The sequence below is a fragment of the Aythya fuligula genome, chromosome Z (genome assembly GCF_009819795.1).
Source record: "Aythya fuligula isolate bAytFul2 chromosome Z, bAytFul2.pri, whole genome shotgun sequence".
Classification (NCBI taxonomy): Eukaryota; Metazoa; Chordata; class Aves; order Anseriformes; family Anatidae; genus Aythya; species Aythya fuligula.
In genome coordinates this window covers 37,125,879-37,149,189 of record NC_045593.1, presented here as the reverse complement: position 1 = coordinate 37,149,189, position 23,311 = coordinate 37,125,879, and the positions used below count along the sequence as shown (strand labels likewise).

At 36.7% G+C, this 23,311-nt stretch overlaps 1 protein-coding gene across 1 annotated transcript in view; it reads left to right on the top strand.

Moving 5' to 3' along the window:
* SLC24A2 (solute carrier family 24 member 2) overlaps window positions 1-23,311 on the top strand; it is a 115,595-nt gene that overhangs the window by 46,129 nt on the left and 46,155 nt on the right. The window contains exons 3-4 of the mRNA XM_032205491.1: window positions 15,208-15,246; window positions 16,063-16,171. Coding sequence (XP_032061382.1) covers window positions 15,208-15,246; window positions 16,063-16,171 — 148 coding nt within the window. The remainder of the gene's footprint in view (window positions 1-15,207; window positions 15,247-16,062; window positions 16,172-23,311) is intronic.

Genomic DNA, 23,311 nt, shown 5'->3' with positions numbered 1-23,311 from the left:
ATCTATGTTTACAAGGCTATGTTCACAAGAGGAAAGTAGCAAAATTGCAATCTTATAAATGAAACTAAGATAAATCCTCACAGTTTCAGTTTCCTCTTTAAATCAGAAGAATTTGTAGATATCAAACACTAGGCATTAGTCTAGGTAAGTGCAAATTTAGAGGAGGTAATGACCTACCAGATTAAATACTTTTGGTCATCAGGAAAGAGCAACTTCAGATCCCAGAGATAGATTTCTCTTCAACTAATCAAAGAAAGTAGCAAATGAGTTAAGAAAAAATGAATCTGTTTTTCTAAAGAAGTCAAGCATGCACATACCACAATGAATTCTAAGGTCCTAAGTGACAGAAAACAAAGTGCAGAGGCAGTACTAATTCTCCTTTCTGCTTAGAAGTATGAGAGATAAAGTGACTGAAATAATTAAAAAAAAAAAATATAGTGCTGCAATTTCCAGTAGGATGAATTAAATTAAAATTGATAATGAAAAATTTGCTGTAAAAGGCTTTAAATTACTGTTTCCATTCAATAGCAAGCAGTGTATTATTATAGGAAATTCATAGGGCAGTGTTGATAGTGGAGAAATTTATCTTTCTAAATAAAGTTTATGCAAGTAGAAACTAAATTGCCACATGAGAAACTTTCACAACTCTGTGTGTAATCCAACTTTTTTTGGCAGAATGGTTCATTGCAACACAAGTGAGTGGCTTTTGTTTTTTAGGGACATTGCTACTTACAGTCCTTTGCTGTAACAATTTAATGAAGTCTTTAAATATAAGAGGTGCACTGACTTTCTTTTTGCTATTTTCTTTTTCACAGCACTTTCTTCATAGAGAGGTATGAAGGCTCATTTCTTGAGCATTCTTTCATGGTCAAGGAAGGCATGGTTAACATGCTCCACAAATATTTCATGATCACTGAATTTCACACAAAAATATGTAGTTTCAAACACCAGGAGTCATAGCTGAAAAGATTTAGCCAATACATCTACATTTCTCTGGCAGATTTCTGTCTCATGCTTCAAAGAACTATAAAATACAATTTTCGTGACTCCCCTACCCCACTCCCCCCAACTCCACCCCCCAAAAAAATCATGGTTAGAAATCAATTGTCCATGGTTTATTGTTGAGAAGAAAAGATAAACTTTGTAAGACAAAATTTTCAGTCTGTTAGCAGTATACGTCCTTATTTGGCCAGTGAATAGATAAAAGAAAAGCACCTCTGCTCCTGTGGATAGAGTATTTGGTTTCCCTATACTCACAGACATGTATACTTCTTGTGTTTTAGAAGATTTTTTTCTTTTTTAGTTTTATATCTATCTTTTAGCTTGTTTTCAGCCAACATTTCTGGTCATTCTTTATGGACTAAACCGAGGATGAGCCTTTTCAATATTAACACAATTGTACATAAGACTTAGGCAGTCATATTAACTTATTTCCATCAGAAGTGCATATATGGGACTCTTCCACAGGGCAGATAGAGTCTGGGAAGCATTTTTTCCAGAGGCAATATTCCTGACTCCACACATATCTGTACATTTCTTTTTTCTGGCTATGCCCAGAAGATTGCCAGGCATTGAGAATTCTGCAATAGATCTTGTGAATGTACAGAAATATGCTATCACCCAGATCAGTTCTGCAGTCCTTGTTTCACAGATGGCACTATTAATCCAGCAGACAAGAGCAGCTCTTGTTTATCACCAACCCGTATGAGCTTTCAGCTAGAAGTGAAACATGAAAGGGTTTGCATCCTGTTATAGTTCCTGCTTTGCCATCCCTTAATGAGCTCAAGGAGTAGTTTATAATGTTGTCCTTACTTGCCTGTGACTCTGACAGGGGCGGAGGCCAGCAGTGAAAGCAGCTAGGGATGGAGAGGGCTGAGCCACATTTCGACCTCCCCAGCATTGTACACAGCCATTCATGGTGCTGTAAATGAGAATGGCTGGGCAGACCCAGGAAAAGAAAAAAGAGAGACCCAACTTACCAACAAGTTACTGTAACATTAAGAAGGCCATTTTAAATGTGTGTTATTATTATTTTTTTTTTTTAATGGTTATTGTTGTAAGAGTTGACTAGCACAGATGGAACACAGTTAGTTTTTCCAAAAATAATCTGGCAATTGTTCTTGTTAGAGCAGTTGACTTCCAGTCCACCACGACTTGTCAGAGTAAGCAGCCAAATCTAGAGCCCCCAGTCCTCTTAGCTCTGTTTTTCCCAGGGTTGCATGGCTGGGATATGTGACTTTAAACTTTAAAACATTTTTGTATTTATTATTTCTTCACTTGTTTCAAGATCTTGATGTTATCTGCCTCCCCGGTAATTGATAAAACTTTGTGAACCAGAATGAAGAGTTTTTGATAATCTAGATTTAACTGGAATATTGTAAAACGTGGATGGCTTTGAGATGAGATTTCTATTATTGCATGTAAGTGAATTCAGTTTGTAAATGCAGCAAAATTAATAGGAATTGTTCAATAACAGTCCAAATTATTCTTTCCAGTTCAGTAAGCAAAAATTGGATTGAAAGAAAAATAATTAGAATAAGTAGCACCCTTTAGGTATTTCCATAGACTTCCACAGCAGGACTGCAGGACTACTATTTACAAAGCATTTTAAAAACATACAAGCACAGAGAGATCTCCAGTAAAACTGCCACTAAAATAAACACATGTACAAGCAGACTAAGGGAGATTTAATCTGCTTTTCCTCTCATTCTAGCTGCATACTGTTTCACAAGTGGAAAGGTAATGTAATTCCAAGAATCCTTTTGTTCTCTTTGATTCCCTTAATCAGTGTTCTAAGGACAAAAGCTAGTTAACATAAAAGAACTTGTATGGTAAGCACTGCATAATAAATTTTTTTATTGGTTTGAATGTTTTAGTGGTTTGAATTCATCAAATCTTGATTGGAGCCTCAAACTCTGACATGAGAGAACCATGTTTCCTTACAATTTAGCTTGACAAAGACTTCAGTCTTCCCAAGTTTAAGAGAATATCATGAAAAGCAACATTTTTTTTCTTTGTTTGTTTTGTTTTTGATTGAAGTTTTTACATGCTTGTAGAATGATTGCAGTCACATAGAAACAGAAATCTGAGAATTCATGACAATGGGAATTTTCCATAGAATGTAAAAACAGTTTATGGATTAATTCCAGACTGCTTAAGTCTGCATAGAGCATAATGATTTCTCACTACTTGTGAGAAAAAAAAAAAAAAATTACACTTTTCTTTATATAGTTAATTTAGTTGTATTAGAGGTGCATCCTAAGTAACTAGGTTCTTCCCTCATGGAACAACCAGATTTTTGTAGATAAGGGAATAAATGCATTACATGGAAACATGGATTTGCATTGGAATGTAATTAAAGCCAATGACATGCCACCTGGAGCCTAGCTACAGGATTTGCGATCAGCTATTAAAGCATCAGCAAACAGTTTGCATTTTTATACTGAGGCATAGAAAGTCTTCTTTTTTGTTTTAATTCAATTTATACCTAGTAAATTACAAAAGTCCATGTCTTGTTTTCATGTCCTCTTCATCATGGTGACTTCACTTAATGCAAGGACATAGTTAAAGTCTTCCACTTTTATTTTTTTCCTCTTTTCACTTGTTACACTGAAAACATCTTGTATGGAGTTGCATCATATGGACAACAGTGGGGTGTAACAGTTTTCTTGTTGTTAAATGTGATTGTTTTTTATGGAAGCAGATAGCTGAAACAATAGGAGTGCCCATCTCAGATAAAGAATTATCCCAGCCCCTGGAAGAAAACTGTGCATGGTGGGCCAATTTTCCATGGGCATTGTGTGACATGTCTCCCAGTGAGACAGGAGGAGAAAGAGCAGTAAAAAATTTCAAGAGTTAACAAGGAAGGAAAGGTTCTGTGAGGAAAAAAGGAAAAAAAAAAAAAAAAAAAAAGTAGAGACAGGCTGGGAATTTGGGGAGCAACTGCTGGCTGAAAGTAGGCTAACAGCTGGATATAATGGCACTGCCTCCTGTTTGTGACTCCTGCAGTCCTTAGGGAAACCAGACTTTAAGATTTTGTGTAATAGAATAGGATTACATAAAAGATGTATGGGGTTACCAGGAGTTTTTCTTTCTAATTGAAAGACCTTGCAGGCTGGTGTCCAAAATAACATTGCTCAGCAAAAGTCTCAGAAATCTCATGATTTGCAATGAGGCACACCTGGCAGTTTGGAGGAAAAGAAATACTTTTGCCCTGAAAATGGAAGTGGGAAAGAAAGCTGGAAGACAAACCTCAGCAGATACTACCTGCTTAGGCTACCACCCCCACTTCTTTACTATGAACCGTCTCACACTTTCTTGCAGCTGTGGTCCCTTGCTATGCCCTGCCATGATAAAGTCTTTCCTAACTTCTGAGCATGTTACACCTAATGCCTTACCCTCTTCAGTCACAACAGGAGTGGTGTTTGCAGCTGCAGGTTAGGTAATATTAGAAAGTTGTTCTGGCAAGATCAGGATTTGCAGTTCATAAAGGAGAGCATCAAAGTCATTGCTTCTTGGTTATGTCTCAATGGGTTGCAATGCCTGCAGGCATCTGGTTCATAGATGCAGATCAATAGCATAGCAGGCAGTATAGCATGGCAGATTGATGAAGGAAGGTAAGCACAAAGAGATTTGTTTTCTGTACTGTGTCACACCAGACAAAATTGGCTAACTGAAGTGTCCAGAACACCCAGAAAGCGGGAGGTCTGATGTAAGATCTTAATGTCATAATTCTGAATTTAGAAACAGTGCCATTCAGCTTATTTCTCCCTCAGTTTCATTTCCTCAGTTTCATTCAAGTTGAAAGTAAATTAGCATGTGTATGCTGTAAATTCTCCATACCACATGCCTGGTGGTCTCCAGAAACCCAACTAACATGGATGATCCTGATTTCATATATCTGTTTCATCTTAATGCAAAGCAGAACACTGCAGAACAACAGTTAAAAGGCAGAAGGAATCAGAGTAAGGCATAAGCTGATCTCCTCCATTTTTCTTTACTTAGTGTAAAGAAAATGTTAATTTGTTTGGCTGTATGGTTGTAGATAAATTTAGGAAATTTCAGCTTGCTTTTTTTTTGTCCACATCTCTATCAGGTTTGTTGGAAGTAAAGTGCTGGTGTCTTATCTAGAGATTTTCTGTAAAATTTATTTTCAATTTCTTGGCAACATTTTTCTCCTTACCATTTCTTACACCTTCACCAGGTGTAAACCCTTGGAAGGCATTTGCATGTTTCAGGTGATCAGAAAAGACCAAGGAGGGAGCAGTGAAAATAGCTGAAAATGTTTTTCTGAAGGACAAGTATTGAGGCAGGTGGTATTCAATGTCAGTTATAAAGACAGTAAGACTGAAATACTGTTGAATCAAATATGCAAAATTATTTACTTTCAGCAATACTTTGTTTTGCCTCAGATTTAATGTCTAGCTTCCTGTTTCAAAATGGCAAAATTGTAATAGAATTCAGCTAGGGGATGAATTAAATAAAAAATATATGTATACTTTCATCTGGTTTTCTTTTACAATGTTGAAGAATGAGCCTAATATCCCACTGGACATAAAGAGTGTTTTATATGCTTTGATTGCATTGATTGTCATATAATCCTGTAAACCAACAATCTCAGAGATGTTAGAAACACGATTAGTCCAAAAATAAAGGTCTTTGATATTTGGTAAGTAGCAAAGCACTGCAAGAGTTACATTTTGGTGTTTTATGTATAACTATTGGAGATGCTACTCTCAGAGAAGTGGTGTTCTATGGCTTATTAAAATGTACATTTCTCTTGTGCTAAGTACAAAATGCAAAGCCCAAAGAAGGGAAAAAAAGAGCATAAGTAATTGTTGAAGAGAAGGCAGTCTTATCCAGTAACCTGCCCCTAGTACAACCAGCCATTTCTATCAGAATGAAGTTCTTTACAGAGAGTGTCCCTGTCCCTGGTTTACAGATGGGGAAATGGAGGAGCAGAAGCAAAACCATCTGCTGAATTTTGCCTAATAGACTAGTACAAAACTGACACCCAAAGTATTGCAGATCAGAACTGGAGGTGTGTTCCCAATGAATAAAAATTTCACTTTTTCAAGCACTGTTATTTGAAACATTTATATCAAAAGGAGCTTCCTGGTTTGATGCTTTCCTTAGCCCTTGCTCCCTCTTTTTTAAAATGTGTGAGGCAGAGCACTTTAAAAATATTATTAGTGTTTCATGGAAAAGGTAGTCCCACAGAACATAACACAGAGAGCATGCCAAGGTTTTTCTGTGTCTCTTCTGAAGTGCCAGTATTCTGCCTTCTGTTCTCTGTCCCCTTCTGGCAGTATGGTAAACGTAAGTTATTAGCAATGCTCAGCTGCTTTCTTAATATAATTCATTATTTTATATGCCCATCTTGCACTTGGTTACTTTCTTCATGCAGTCACTACTCTGAGAACTAGATCTGGCATGCATTTCTGCCAGCTGATAGAGTCGGCAGAGATCCCAGTGATAAAAAGTCCCTTGAGGGAAAAAGGTAGCTGTGAAATAAAACAGAGAAGTCAGCAGAACTTGTGGAAAGGGGTTGTGACCAGGCCAGCTGAGGATGACCTAATTCAGCATAACCCCTCTGCAGGCTGTGCAGGTCGGGTTCTCTGCAGCTGGAGCTACCCATTTCCTGCAGGGTCTCCGGGGGGTTAGAGGAGAAAATGCAGTGAAACTGCAGCCCTGCCATCCCTGTGGTGAATTCTCTGCCATGTGTAGCCCGCTTACACCAATGAGATTTATCCAGTTGTTGCATAATTGTTGCAAATCATCATAGCAGCAATAAGCACTAAGATTTGTCAAACACTTTTCTCCCTGAGAATGATCATCTCTATTTTTAGGGCAAACTTTAAAACATCTGTAATCTGAAGTAGGTCCTTTGTATATTTGGGTAAGCAGGAGTTCTAGGAAATGCTTTTCTGCTGTCTTCTTTGTAAGTCTTTCAAGTTTGATTGAGTTGCAAGGAATGAAGTGCTGGCATCTCCTGTTAACAGCCCCAGATTTGCATTTTGTTTCATGGGTGATTTTAAATTAGGCATTTTCTAAATTTTGAGAATTAAATCTTGGAATATTTACTAAGGCTTTTCCATGTAATAGTGTTTATGAAGTATCAGCATATTAAAGACTAAATCCAGGTATTTTAAAACTAGCCATACAAATCCATACTGATGTACTTAAACTGTCACTTGTGAGCAAATGTTTTGAGGATCTAATTACTACAGTATGTACCTAATTTTAGTGTTTTTTTGTTGTTTTGTTGTTTTTTTCTTCAAAAATATTCTCTTTCTCTCATGAATGTTACATATACACAGAGAACTATTATGATAATTTATATAATTAAAAGAAAAATAGGAAAAGGTGGCTTCATTGTCAAATCTTGAAATGAGGATAAGAGGACAACTTAAAACTGCATGATTACTTCTGACACTAAGGTGATTAAAAACTCATCAAGTCTTTAAGCTTGAGCTATTCCACTACCATCCTAAGCCAAAGATACCTGATTTTAAGTTCAGAGAAGCTAAGAGACACAGTGCAGACTCTGACTTTCTTATACATATCGAATAACTAACCTATTATTGGTCCTACTGGCTGACTGTGTTAGGTGTTTTTCCCTATAATAGTATGCATAAAAATCCAGACTTTAATCAGTTGATCTACTATTAAAGTAGTTGATCTATTATTATTTTACAACTCATTCCTTCAACCATCCATTTGTCACTGCTTGAATTAGCTAAGATGCATCTCTTATGAACATTTAGGAGGATTCACTATCTGTATGCACATTGGGTAATTGTATGAACAGACTGGCATAAATAAGGCAACTGATCTGAATGAAGGAAACCATTTTGCTTTGCTCAGGGCTACACCTTTCACAGTAGGTGTTTGTAAACAAGCAGTTGTTAAAGCATCCACGTATCTCAATTTGATAGTCCATCTCGATGTCTGTGAAAGTTCAAGCTTAATTCAACAAATTCTTCATTTTAATTAACAGAACAAGCTTATAACCTCAAATTAGATTTTGATATGGTTATTGTGAATCATATTTATTTTATTCAACAATGTGGAATTCTTTTACTTTAGTTTTAGGAAAGAGAAAGGTAAAAGTAAAGAAGAAGGCAGGCATAGTGAAAAGGATTTTTTATTTTTCTACAGTGTACTTACAAAACTTTTTCCTACTCTGTTTCAAACAATATCTAAGGTTCTGTGCCCAGTGTTAGTTACAGGCTCCATTTAGGTGATGACCTACTAAGCAGTAATACATAAACTAAAACCCCTGCCATCATTTTACCATAAGTATACATGGTCTGTTCTGAAAGTAGTAGGACTCATTTTTTTTTTAAAAAAGTTTATTCATGAGAATAGAACAAATGATTAGAATTTTTCAAAGTAGCACCCTTCCGCATCTACACATTGCTGCCAATGAGTTTTCCAGTTTTCGTACGCCTCCAGGAACACCTGGACCAGAATGCTGTTTAGCTCCCTCATCACGGCCTCTTGAAGTGCCTCTACCGATGCATGATGCTTCCCCTTGAGCGTTGAGTTTATTCTCGGGAATAGAAGAAAGTCTGGTGGGGCCAAGTCGGGGCTGTAGGGGGGCTGAGGCAGCGTTGCCACCTTGTGCTGGGCAAGATACTCCACTATGCGGAACGCTGTGTGGCTTGGCGCGTTGTCATGGTGCAGCCGCCAATTGTTGACGATGGCTGGGTGCACACGAGCAATGCGTTTTCGCAGTCTTGTGAGGACTTCCATGTAAAAAACTGCATTAACTGTTTGTCCAGGTGGTACAAAGTCTTTGTGGATGACTCCATGACGATCAAAAAAGCAAATGAGCATGGACTTTGGCTTGGATTTGCTCATTCGTGCTTTCTTGGGGCGTGGGGAAGCAGGGGTGTGCCATTATGTGCTCTGCTGCTTACTCTCTGGGTCTTATTCAAACACCCACATCTCATCACTGGTCACTACATTGTCCAAAAAGTTGGGCTCCTCATTCACGTGATGAAGAAGATCCTGACAGATTGCTTTCCGGTTGGCCTTTTGCTCCTCTGACAAGACTCGCGGCACAAACTTCGCACACACTTTCCTCATGGCTAAGTGAGGCCATTTTTTCACCATCTCAAAAACTTGGGTTTAAGGAATGCTCAAGTCATCAGCAATCATTCTGATACTCATCCTGTGATCACGGTTCAGTAAATTTTTCACTCACGACACATTTTTGTTGGTCTTGCCGGTCGAAGGGCGTCCGGAGCGGTCATCGTCTTCCACTCTTTCCCTACCTTCTTGGAACAGCTTGTGCCACTCAGAAATACCTGATCTACCCATGGCAGCATCATCGTAGGCCTCTTTAATCATGTCGTGAGTCTCTTTGCCCATTTTACCAAGTTTTACACAAAATTTGATCGCTTATCGCTGCTCCAGTAAATGCTCCATGATTCTCCATGACGACGTGTTTCAACAGGTGTTCACAGTACAAGTGACCTGCTCTCTTCAATGGCCGACAGCCGACTGCCAATTTTTCCCAGCGTTCCCAATATCCCCCTCCACCGATCCTGCGCGCGCAAACCACCTCTCGTCCACCCGTTCACCCAGGAAAAAGCCAGTCCTGCTACTTTCAGAACAGACCACGTATATTGAAATGTTGATGCATAGCTACTCACAGCCTTTCTACTTAAGGAACAAGGGAGTGGGGTAGAGACATGAATCACCTTCAGTGTGTTAGCTGTACTGGCACCATCACAGCACCTGATAAAGCTTCCATAAACTGTGGTGGTTATGGTTAAATTTTATTTCCATGGATGTCTAGAAGACATGTAGTTTAAATATACAATGACTACTAGGAGTTGCAGTTTTCAGTTTCCCACCAGCCAAATAAATCCTACCTGTTGTGTTGGCAAGAGTTCTAATAGAATTGTGTTGGGATATTCTTACAAAGGATGTCTTAGGAATGTTAATTAGGTAAAACCCAAAGATGTGCATGCTAAGAGAACTAGATAAACAAATAGATTCCTTATTTTTCTGTTGTTGTTTGGTTGTTTTTACTTCACAAAGCCCAGTAGGCTTAATTCGGAAATATGTCTGAGTTTGTTGCTTTGAATTCTACTTGTGCATTAATCTATCTTATCGTATATTTTCCAATAAATGCTTAACATTCTATCCCAAGTACATTACTAGCACTCTGTAGGATACTAATTTTTAAAAATGATCTGGGCCCCATTAAGTCAACTGGATTGACTTTAGTGACTGCCTTTGAAATGGATTTCATGTCTCTGCAGTTCAGCCTAACAAAAAAAAAATACAGACATCTTTAAACCATAGTGTCTAACAAAGATTAGAGAGCCCTGTGCACAAAGAAAACTATCACCTGTAATTTACTTCAGGACTGGCAGGCAGTGCCTCACTGATAGGTACAAAATTGCAGAGTCCAGATTCTGCTTTTGAAAACAGGCATAAGAGATATTAGCAGACATCCTTCTCTATAAAATATGCTTGAGATATTTTAAAAAAAAACTATATGAGCTTATATTCTACAATAATTAAAGAAACCATATTGCATTCAGCACCACAGTCTGCCAGCCACTGAACATCATGAACTGTCATTATCCCCATAAAAGCTGATTTTAAAAAAATAAATACAAAAAAGAGATGTCATCGCACACTGTAGATAGGGTGCTGAAATCTATTTATATTTTTACTTACTGTTGCACTCTCTTCTGATGCTGGTGGAACTGAAGTCATGCTTTGTCATGCTAGGAGGATGGGGTGGGCATTAAGGTTTGCTAATTGCCTTTGCTAATTTGCTATTGAACCAAGTAAATGGAAATTTTTTAACCAGAGCAGGAACTCCTAGAGCTGTAGGTAGTGAGCTCCCTGATTTTGATTTTGGAATACCAGGTGGCACAGTCTAGTAGGTGGTTGAAATTGCTAGCCATCTTTTATTAGCAAGAATATTCAGTGTCAAATAATTAAAACTTTTTATAGACTGTTCTTCATTGGTCTGATGAGAAATCCTTTATTTAAAAGGAAAGCATGAGGAGATCTGTCACATCATTTCTTGCATGAATTACGTTAGGACCATGTTTCTCATGAATATGAATTTTCAAACCATTACCAAACATTAAAAAACTTTCTAAGACCAGACAGAACTGTTGAGGTCCTGATGATATAATAATTTACTTATCTCTTGTGTACCTTTTCTACAGTTGCATTTGTCTTAAAGAGATGTAGCTCTTTCTTAGCATTCTTTAAAACTTTGGTCCTGGAAATTTTCAGGGAAAAGAAATATGTTGTTCATGTGTAACATAAGCTATTTATTTCATAAATTGGAGGTCATCATATGACTCATGGAGAAATAATGACTCTGTTAGAAGAAAAAGAAAAAAAACTTTCTTTTGCTTGCAACCATTAAGAAAAAGACTGTAATGAATTGCATGGACTTTGATGTTAATATAGATTCCTATTTCTGTTTAGCTGTAGGAAGAACATAATTTTGCATTTCTGTAGGAATGTTATTTATTCATTTAATTTGAACCAATTTCTTTGGTGTCACCATTGTGTGATGAGATATAGTTATCTGAACAATTCTGATACGTTGCACTCACAAATGATCAAGTGAGCATTGTCATATCAGACATTGTTGAGCATTGTAACACATTAGAGGTATTTCTAGCACTTTCATGCAATTGTATGTAGCTTTTTAGAGGTCAGAAGATAAAAGCATTGGCAAGAAAGATGTCAGGTTTAATCAATAATATACATATGTCAGTGAGAAAAAGAGATGTGTGACAAGGACACCAAAGCCCATTTCTTCATAGCAAGTAGACATTTCCTGAATTTTTCCTGAAATAAAATGTTTTTAAGCTTTTAGCACAGGAGTAAAGAAGACATGATCACGGGATTAGGTAGGAAGATTGTCAAACTCTTAAGTACTACCATGACATACAGGAGAACCAACAAATGTTTTGGTGAATTCTTTAAAATATAAGTAAACTGTCTCATGATTAATTTTTTATAATTCTCATAAAAGCATAACAAGGATTTGTGCTTCAGATACCTTTGAAAAAGAGAGCATACTAGAATGTATTGTTTTCATTTTGCATAGCTATAATAAATTGATGGTTTTGCAGAAATTATAACATGGCATTGTGAAAGAATTTATTTTTTTTATTATCAATCCCTTCACAAATACATGTAATGCACAGATGACATTGAATTTTCATCTCTTCCTGTTCCTGAAGGAACTAATGTGCAATGGTTGTCATGCATCTTTTTTTCTAGTCACTATCCAATATATTCAAAAATATATCATTTACTCTAAGTATAAGGAAATATAGCCATTTTAAACTTGGATACGTTTTTAAGTGTTGGCTTAAATGAAAAAAAAAATGAATAAAATATCTGAATAATAGATGTTTCTACAGGGGGAAAATGGTACTTCAGAATACTTTTCCACGCAGTGTGTGACATCAAAGTTAATAGTACTGAATATGTAAGTGCAAAAGTCACCATTAGCAACATGCAAATAGCTTAATTTGTTCTCATAGCAGGGACAAAAATGCCATCAAATGCATCGTGTAAACAGGAAAAGGTTTCAATCATGAAACAAATTCATGACTGAATTTTTGAATTTGTAAATAGTGAAGTTGTTAAATAATTTAAATCACTATTTTAAAGTGTTGTTATTGTTAATCCAGGAGATAATTCAGACATTATAAATATTTAGTATCACTGAAATGTCTAACCAGTCTTTATGTTCCTCTTTTTAAAACTGTGGAGACATTTCTGCCTTAAAATTCTGTTTATATTCTAATCTTCAAGGATGTAACTTGACCAGCAACTTAAGCTCAGAAACAATTTTGTTACTAATAATGTGGGAAAAAAAAAATCTCTTTTACAGTATTATATCCCATTCTGTACAGTGAGAAAGAAATAATTTATTTCAGATGTATTTTCACTTATTTGTTTCCTTAATATGAACATGCAAAATTTATTTCATTATTCTTTCTCTTTATGACATAATTATCTTATACAAATTAAATTATATGGTACAAATTCTCATTTAGTTTTTATAAACTCATGCAGATTCTTCCAGTTCCCTTTCAAGTAAGTGACAGTGTTCCTTTTAATAGAAATATATATTTTTTAAGGAATGCCTTCACTATAAGCCTAGTGTGCTCAAAATTTTTGAGGAATGATGAACATTCTCAAAATCTTTTGGCCTTAAAGAAAGTGATATTCTCCAGCCTTTTGTTAGGTGGAACCCAACAGATGACTCAGATTTATCAGGAATATATTTTCATGTTTTTTCATATTAAAATTAAGAAACACATTTCCTATGTCCAAAAATTCAAGGTTCCAAATAATAATTTTTATATCTTTATCATAGTTCCAGTTGTCAACATTCATTGACATCTCAGAAACTTTACTTGTTTAACTATACCCACTGATCTTTAGAACTTGACTTGAGGCCAAAATCTCTTATTTGGAGACAAGAGACATCCTGGCCTGTTTTTTTTTGCTTTTTTGCAACTTTTATAGCAGGATAACTTTTGCCTCCCATGAAGGTCCCTCAAAGTATGCACAAGGAAAACGCATTTGCAAGTGCATGTGTTGATATGTATTTGAAAGAGGACGTGTATTTATGTAAACTATGCCAAAAATTTCTAAGGTGCATTTACTTTTTTAGTGACATTATGAAGCACAGATTTTATGTTTTCTTTTTCTTTCTCTTTCTTCCTACTCCACTAAAAGTTCATTCTATGGTGCTTGTCTTGAATGGATGAATAAAACATATATATATTTTTATAACCATTTCTCACAACCAGGCAGTATAATTTCAGAGATGTCAGGTAGTTCCTTTACCAGAACAAAGATCCCTTTTCATCTCCAAGTTAATATTCACAGCTGGGTGAATGTTTCTGACACAAAGATTTCAGTTTGCATTATTCTTTTACTTATTATGGAACAGAAGGGACCTGTTCTGTTATCACAGTTTGCGTATAATTGCTTGTCTTCCACCTAACCTTTAAGGTTAACTCACTACCTCAAAAGGCATGTTCTGACAGTTAAAGTTCATGTGTATCAAAAGCTGTGTTTCACTGCATGAGAGAGTGCAACACAGAACTATTGCAAAATAATTTGTTTTCTGTGTGGATACCAAACATGAGACTTGATATGGAGGAAATGATTTATATGCCACCTTGTTGGGAAGGGGTTACAATCAAATAAAGATGAATGTGAGGAAGCTGAAGTTTGCATTGTGTCCAATTTTAATTAATACTTGATAACTGGAGTTCATACTTCATGTGCCCTGGCATTGACTTTCCTTAAGGACTTCGTAGAATGGATAGAGAAATTACATTACTTTGTCACAAGATGTTATGAAAATGGAAGTCCACAATGGGTTCTCAAAAAATACCGGGGTTAATTTTATTAAAGATACAAGCAAAAGTCAGGACTACAAGTCAGATTTTAAATTTTGTGTTTACTTTTTTTCCGGTGTAAATCGTGTTCTTCCTCAGAACTGTCTCCTGGAGATGTTTGTGCTCTGCTGCTATTGTCCATCCTAGGGTTAGAACATAGGAATTGCAAATCATCTCCGTGATACAACAATTGTATGAAAACATTCACTGCCTTTAATCCATAGACAGAGATCTTTAATCTCAGGACAGAGCAGTGTGTGCCATCTTTTCTGTCCTTAACTGTTGCTGCCAGTTTGGGATACATGGCCATTTGCTGGGAGTTTAGAGAGTGAGACAAGTTATTTTTCATTTCCTTGCATGAGTCTCTTCCTGCAAAATATCATTTTATTCCTTTTTAGGGTTTTACTGAACAGTTGGTCAGCTCCAAGTTTCTTATTGCATTTAGCTTTCCAGTTCTCACTCTCAAAAACTGGTTGGCTTACTGGGAGTTTGCCCCTCTGTGTATTTTATATAAACACAATGATCAGTAGCCTAGCTGCTGTGTGCCAGGCCCTGAAACTATGACAGATCCTGTCCAAGTGACTGACAAGAATGAAAGCTCCTACAATACTGCAGTGTGAACTTACCGTGATTTACTTGACTGCTAGGATGCTTTAACTCAAGCGGTTCAAAAACCTATCGCAACAGGGTTCAGAGAATCAGACATCTGTGGTATTTTACTGCCTTTCCACTCTATGCATGCTGCATCTGACACTTCTTTTTGTTCTTTTTCCCATTCATGCAGTCACCTACTGCTGGCGACAAGGATGACCAAACACTGACGGTAGGCAGCAATTAGTATGTGTCTGAGTATTTATTTCTCAAGAGGTAATGAGAGAAGCCTTGCTTTGGTTTGGTACTCATCAGCATTTTTCTAAATTACTGGGCTTTCTTTCTCCCTTCCTATGCTGCTATAGAATTTAAATCTTAATTTTCAATGACAAAACAGTGAATTAATTCCATTGTTCAGCTTCTCAGCTTCTGTCATTTTTCATTTTTCATCTGGTGTTTGTATGACACCAAGAATTATTGCATGCACCATGTTTTTGTTACAAAAAAATTCCATGCTTTTTTTCCTTTGTTTGTTTGTTTTTTTCCTAAAACTGGTTTTCAGCAGATAGCAATCTGCTGGCTCTGGTTATCCTCTTTATCCAGATGATAATGAGCAGACTGCTGTCCACAAATCAGTCTTACTCAATGGGGTCTACTAAATGCATATGTTATTGTACTAGACAATGGCATGTGGAAAAGAACCTCAGAATACATTTAAAAGTTCTTTAAAACCATGTAAAAGATAATTGTGTATTAGCTTCATTGTTTTAAGTGTTTGCACTGCCTTACCACTCTCATAATCTGTTTTTGTAAATGGTATTTAATGGATTGAACAAAAGTGAATACATTTCCCTCTGACTGAACTCCAGGATTTTACTGTTAAAAGGGGGTACTCTCTGCCCCTTTTCTCCATGATTTAGATAGTCTGCTTATTTGAAATAAGCAGAAATGTGAGATTCAGATGTGAGATTTATTTGTAGTGTTTCAGGTCTATTTCTACACAAAGAACAAAAAAAATCTAATTTCTGTCTCTTATTTTTCTACATAGACCAAGCCACGTCTCCAACGGGGAGGAAGCTCTGCATCTCTCCACAACAGTCTAATGAGGAACAGCATCTTCCAGCTCATGATTCACACACTTGACCCACTCGCTGAAGGTATGCCTATTATTTATTTTTTTCTTTTATCTTCTCCCCATGAAACTATTTTTTGTATTTCTGTTGCTTTCACCAGTATTTTCTGAATGTATCTGAATTTTCTGAGATTTCTTATAGCATGATATACATACTCCCACCAAGACTTGCAATTTAGGAAATGTGTTCATTGTGGCTCTGACCAAAACTGATTACTTGGTTGATACATATCATAATTACTGTTTTTCTCTGTCTCTGGTTTCAGCAGTAAGTTACAAAAACTCAATCACCTTTTATTTTACTTTTGCAGAATGTTTAGTTTGTTTTCTTTTTTTAAATTTATTTATTTATTTCCTAGACTTGACTATATAAAAGGAAAAATATTTAAAGTATATAAAGGAAAAAAAGAAAAAAAAAAAGAAAAAAAAAAAACAACCAACCAAACAAACAAAACAAAAACAGAAACAAAACCAAAAACAAAGCAGTGGGTACTTTGTCACATGTAATTAAAGAAAAGGATGAGGCTCTCCTGGTTTGGTTTTGGGTGGGTTAACACTGAGGTTAAAGAAAATGCAGCAAGCATCCCTATTTGTTACCTGCATGTTAAAAGTTTGCTTGCTTTGACCATGTTTGTTGTAATTCTTGTTCCTTGAGAAGTTAGTAGGAAGATCATGATTGCTTTGGTCTGAGAAAGTGGCAGAAAAACCATAAATGCTTTGCAATTTTGGGATGCTTTGAATTTAACCATTTGTAGACTTACAAAAAAAAAAAAAAAAATCAAGACCAGGTGTTTATTTGGTGTGTTTATGTCTGAAGACTTCTTGCTGTGGTAATAATTGTCTTGAGAAATAGCAGTTGAGGAAAAAGTGTGAGAGACTAAAGAAACATATAACTGGCAGTGAGAATTTCCAAACGTTGATGATGGAATACATGTAGCAGTGTCTTTCAGTTAACTTCCTTTTATGTTTCTTATTGCAACATTGCACACAGCTCTTTAAATTGCTCTGTATCTCTTGGACAAGGTAAATCTACTTTTCTATTCTCCTCATCAAAAGATGAAGGCAATGCTCATGTTGTCAACACAAGGGCAATTTTAACTCTTGCATTCTTCACACAATTATTTCTACTCTGATCATAATCCACTGCCACAAGAAAATCGAGTACTTGTTTCTCTCTTTCATTCTGCACTATTTGCTGTCAAAGTCTGTTGCCTGTTAGCTTGGACTTAACAGCAGACTGTGCTGTCTATTCCCATGAATGCTGAAAAAGGACTAAGAAATTTATTGGATCTATACTTTTAACTTCCTTTGTTTGTATCACTGTGGTAGGTGAGTGGGATTTCTTACCGCTGCACCCATTCTTTTTAAGTCTCATCTTTACCGACCTGATAGTCAAGCTTTTTGCTTTGCTAGAAGAACAGACTTCCAGTCTCAACTTGCAAATATGCATATATATATATAATTTTTCATGACAATCTCTTGCGCTCCTCTTTTCCATGCAATTGAAGGTGTTGGGCTGCAGATACATGCAATGTCTCTAAGTGCTTATACAAACAAAAATTCCAAACTGAAGCAGTAAATAGACTTCATCAAATCATTTTTTAAAATAAGAGAAAACTGAAGAAGGCTGGGAAGAACCTGTTAGCAGAGGAAAACAAAATAATTGTCAGATTGAAGACCACGGGAAAGCTAGAAACATTTGTTGGAGTTCAATTTGGACTTGACAAAGGTTCAGCAATAAGATCAGCTCTCAGTTACTATGTATTTCTGTACTGTTCAGGTTTATTTCACTTGTTTCCCAGATGTAGATTATTCAGCATTCAGACCTTGTCCCACTGCTTTTCACCCACGGCAAGCATGCACCATCTAGTGTGACCCAGTTTTTTCCCTTTGTGAAAACACAGGAAGAAAAGGGTTTTAAAATATGAAATCTGTCTAGGGAGTCACAGAAGCCCAGCACTTTTGAAAATTAGATTTTGTAGTTAAGTATATCAGGTAACTCAGTGCAATTACTCATTATTTCAGTAAAACTCTTGAAATCAACATGGATTAATAGAGATAGTTGCAAGGGATACACCTTATTTAAATAACTAAAATAAATAAATAAATAAATAAATAATTGTCCTGGTTTGCTGGCTCATAATACCTTACTGTGTCCTAGTTTTATTTTTGCTTTCTATCTAAATGCTTATATTTCTCCTGGAATTCATGTTCTTCAAAAATCAGAATCCAAAGGTCTTGTACTCTAAGTACAAGGCACTAATATGAAAGCTGTATGTTTCATTAAAACTGACTTGCTGAGTTAAAATTTACAAAGGCAAAAAAACCCTGCTACCTACATTTGCAGTAAATATTGTATTTTAATGTAGAAGTTTCATAAAAAAATGTCCAAAAAGGCAGTGGAAAATAGTGTGAAGACATCAAAGTTAGAATCATGGAGCAGATCCTCCTAGAAACCATGTCAAGGCATAAAGAAGGCAGGGAGATGATTGGAGACAGCCAACATGGGTTCACAAAGCACAAATCATGCCTGACTAACTTGGTGACAGTTAGTTATAGTGGACAGCATTGGTGGACATGGGAAGAGCAATTGATGTTATTTACCTTGACTTGTGCAGAGTCTTTGATACAGTCCCGCACAACATCCTTATCTCTAAATTAGAGGGGCATGGATTTCATGGTGGACTGTTTGGTGGATAAGGAATTGGACTGCATCCAAAGAGTTCTGGTCAATGGCTTAATGTCCAGGTGGAGACCAGTGATGACCACTCCTATGAACACAGGCTGAGGGAGTTGGCATTGTTCAGCCTGGAGAAGAGAAGACTCTGGGGAGACCTTATAGGAGCCTTCCAGTAACTAGAGGAAGCCTATAAGAAAACAAGAGAGGGACTCTTTTTATGCGATAGGACAACAGGTAGTGATTTTAAACTAAAAGAAGGTAGATTTAAATTAAATATTCAGATGAAATTCTTCACTATGAGAGTGATGAGGCTATGGAACAGGTTGCCCAGAGAAGCTGTGGAAGCTCCATCCCTGAAAGTGTTCAAGGCCAGGTTGGATGGGGCTTTGAGCAACCTGGTCTAATAGAAGGTGTCCCTGCCCATGACAGGAGGGTTGGAAGTAGATGAACTTTAGAGGTCCCTTCCAACACAAATAATTCTATGAATCTATGATTATTGCATGTCTCCACTGAATGCACATAAATTTTCATGAAATGTTGAGCTTCTAAGTGGCCAAATTCATTACTCTGTAGTCAGATAATTCTGCAAACATCTACAATAAAAAGGGTATTTTAGTTTGATTATTGTTGTAAATACTGTGGCTATCCCATGTAGTTAATATGAGTCAGTAAATATAGATGATGTTGCACTTGAATCTTGTATTCAACTCAAAAATATATGTGCTAACTGTTAAGGTAGCTGCTGTATGCTTTATCAGTTATCTATTTGTCTCTGTATCAGTTTAACCCACCAAACTTCTTCATGTTCTCCTGTTTTAATTTTCCTTTGTATAAAAATAAAATCAAATAAAATCAAAAAAAAATAAAAAATATAAAATAAAATAAAATAAAATAAAATAAAGATAAAACGATAAACTGGCACATCATATTTACTTTAATAGCCCTGTACCATGCTACCTAAGTAATTTTTTAAGCTGATAGCATTTCCTTGTTAGAAAATAAAACAAGGGGTAATATTTACCGGAACTGCCTGAGAAGTACAAACTTTTATTATAAAATCCCATCTTTTGAAGGGATATAGAAGTGTAAAGGATTACCTGGAACTTTCTTTGGCACATACTACTCTCTCCACTTCATATGCCCTTTCTTACAACAGAAAACAGTACATAATGAAGAAATGAGCATGCAGTTCATGACAGTTTTGAGTTTTGTGTAAGCTAAAGAACATAAGCTCTGTTGCGCTAATAATGAAAGATGATGGGTCTTGTGTACAGCCTCTGAGGCCAAAGGATTTCTTCCAAATCAATTAAGGTCAGTACGGATCAGACTCAAAGGAATAGCAGGAAGAAATTCTGAGCATTTTTTGGCCATATATTAGCCATCTTGGGTCTCCTCAATATTTCTGCAGAGATCATAGTAGATCATGCTTAGATTAATGGGTCAAAAGGTCATTAAATCATTGGCCATATTTTTGGATTTGCAGAAAACAAACAAACAAAAAAAACAAAACCACAGTATATGAAAACATTAAAAAAAAAAATTATCAGAGGAAAAGAGTGTGAAAGATTTAAATCAAAGCACATACATACACAAGTATTCTGGCACCCCCCTGCACTTGTGCATACTCTTTCTGCCCTCCTCCCTAATTTCTCCTGCCATTCATTATTACTCCTGTTTTATTCCACACTTGCTCTTTCCCCATTTTGCTACCATTTGCTTCCTTCACTTTGCTCTTTTTGTCCTTATACTGCATCTCTCTCATCTTCCTCTGCTTCCTTTCACCCTCCTTGGGGATGGCTTCCTCAGCACTTGCATTCCTTCTGGCCTGCTGTGGGTGGTGGTTTTCTCAGGTGGGCAGCTGAGGTCCACCACAACAGCTCCTTCACTCCACCTCCTCAAAGGGAAAGGGGGAGAAAATACAATGTAAAAGGTTCAGGGGTTGAGATAAGGAGGGGGAGATCACTCAACAATTATTGTCACAGGCAAAACAGAGTCAGCATAGGAAGATTAATATAATATATTACCTATTACTAAAAAAACTAGAGCAATAAGAAACAAAACAAAACAAAAGCAATCTAAAACTACCTTCTCCCCATCCACACTTTTCTATGCCCTACCCCTAAGCAGCACAGGGCTGTCTCTCACTCTTCTCTCCCTGCTGCTGTTGCACAGCATTTTTTTGTTGTTGGTGTTTTGTTTTGTTTTGTTTGTTTTGTTTTGGTTTGGTTTTGTGTGTGTGTGTGTTTTTGTTTGTTTGTTTGTTTTGTTTTTTTCAATCTGCTCTCCCAGAGCCCCAGCCAACACTGTTTATTGCCTCAGATCTGGCCAGTGATGGATGCCTTTGAAGATGAATGAAAATGGCCCTAATCTAATGTGGGGCAGCTTCTGGATTCTTCTCACAGAGGCCACCCCTGCAGCCCCCTGTTACCAAAAGCTTTGACAACCTGCTTTGTCATTTGGACTTGTGTGGCTTTTGCAAGCTTGACAGATCAGAAGTCCCACCTAAATGCTCTTAGTGGTAGCATAGGTATGAATGTATAAACAGTCTGCATGACTTTTAAAGATTGGCTTGTCCTATGCACTTATTTGTATTGCTATGCACTTAATATGTATTGTATTTAGAGAAAAACAGCTCATGTTATTTACTTCTAAATAATTAATTTGTGAGCTCACAACCAACTTCTCCTTTAATTGAGAGCCTTTAGAAAATGCACTTGATTGTAAGGAGGAGGATATGATACGAGAGAGAAATGACCGTAAGAAGTTTTTACTTTCTACGAAATGCAGATAAGCAGAGTGATCAGGATGTAAAATTCCACACTTGTGAATCTGCTTTTCTTTTTCCTCTTCCCCTCAAGTGAGGAAGTTTTTAACTTTTTACCATGGCTTGTGCCTGTCTTGTGAAAGCCAGCTTCTTAAATCTTGGAGAGCAGTGGGCTTGCAAAGTGTTCAGCCCACCTCTGACAGATGAGCAACATCTGAGATCAGTGGGAGTCACTGGATGTTTGGCACTTTGCATTCAGACAGATGTGTAGACACGCTGTGTATTTAACAACCTAAGAAAATAAAGGTTTATCTTCTTGAAATTTTGGTTTCAGCTTAAGGCTTCAAAGAAGGTAAGAGTTCAGCTGCTCTAATAGGTTAATGTGTAGGATATTCATTAGCTGGATGGAAACTTTACAGTTGAAACCTCATTGTTCATTAAAAATATAAATATCCATATGACATTAGTTTTTGTTTGCTTTTATCTTGTTACAGATATAATGACCTTGGTACAGATCATTTCCTGGGGATTAAGATTAATGATTGCCTGTGCATCAGGGTATCATCTACTCCCAGCCAGTCATTAATCCCCAGGAAATCCTGTGCCAAATTTGCTTCTGCCTAAGTGCTGGTCTGGCAGTCCTTTATTCACCCAGGAGCAAGCTGGACTGTTCATAACAGCATTACGCATATGAATAAGGATTGCATCACCAGACCTGCTGTGTTGGTCAGGCCCCAACCCAAAATCCAAGAAATTTAAGCATAAATCATGGCAGTCCTTCACTTATTTATTTATTTATTTATTTATTTTTAATTGTATTCCTGAAATACCTTTGTCTGAGTCCTGGTTTTGAAATGCACATTCCTCAGTTATTAAAGGGTAGGATTTACAAAGATCTCTCTCTCTCTCTCTTTTAATAGTAAAGTGCTGTTGTTTTGCAGGAAGGAAAATCATGGGAAGTATTTTCTGTAAAAGTGTCTGTTATGTTATTCTGCCACGAATAGAAAGCCTACCTTCCTGTAGCTTACACAGCCTGTCCACCACAGAGAGGTCTGGGGAAGGTTGGGCCTTGTCTGCATTTGTGGGACCTCTGGCTCTTACTGCTGTTGATTTAAAGAGCTATACCTTCAGGATCATGGAAACTCCTAGAAGTAGTCTGTTAAAAAGGGAAGATATTGGTGGTGAAGTAGGGATTCAGAGTGTCAGTGCAGTCTGAGGCTACATAGTTTTTCTTGCACAGCTTTAGCAGGGGATGGGAAGGATGAGATCTTTTCCTTATCGCACCACCACATTTCTGTCTGCTAATAGGCTGCCACAGGCCAACAAAACATCTTCCTTGGCAAGGGAGGATTTAGCTAGATGTTGACTCCCTTGTTCCTGTGTGACAAGGATATAACTCATATGCAAATAGTATTCTCTGCATGAAAATGAGCATGATATATATCTCTGTCACAGCTCAGTCCCCAGTCACAGATACATATCTTTGACAATTCTTTCCTATTCCCTTCTCTAACTGTATTTCCAAAATGGAAAACTACAGAATGTACCTCTGCAAGAAAAGTTCTTGTTTATTTATATGCTTTACATTTTATTTATTTATTTATTTATTTATTTATTTATTTATTGTGAAAACGTAAGTATGGTGCATGCTATTGGTGAGAGAAGTAACCTTCCGTTACATAATGCTGAGCTGACAATTCTGCCACGTCCTTTACTGAATA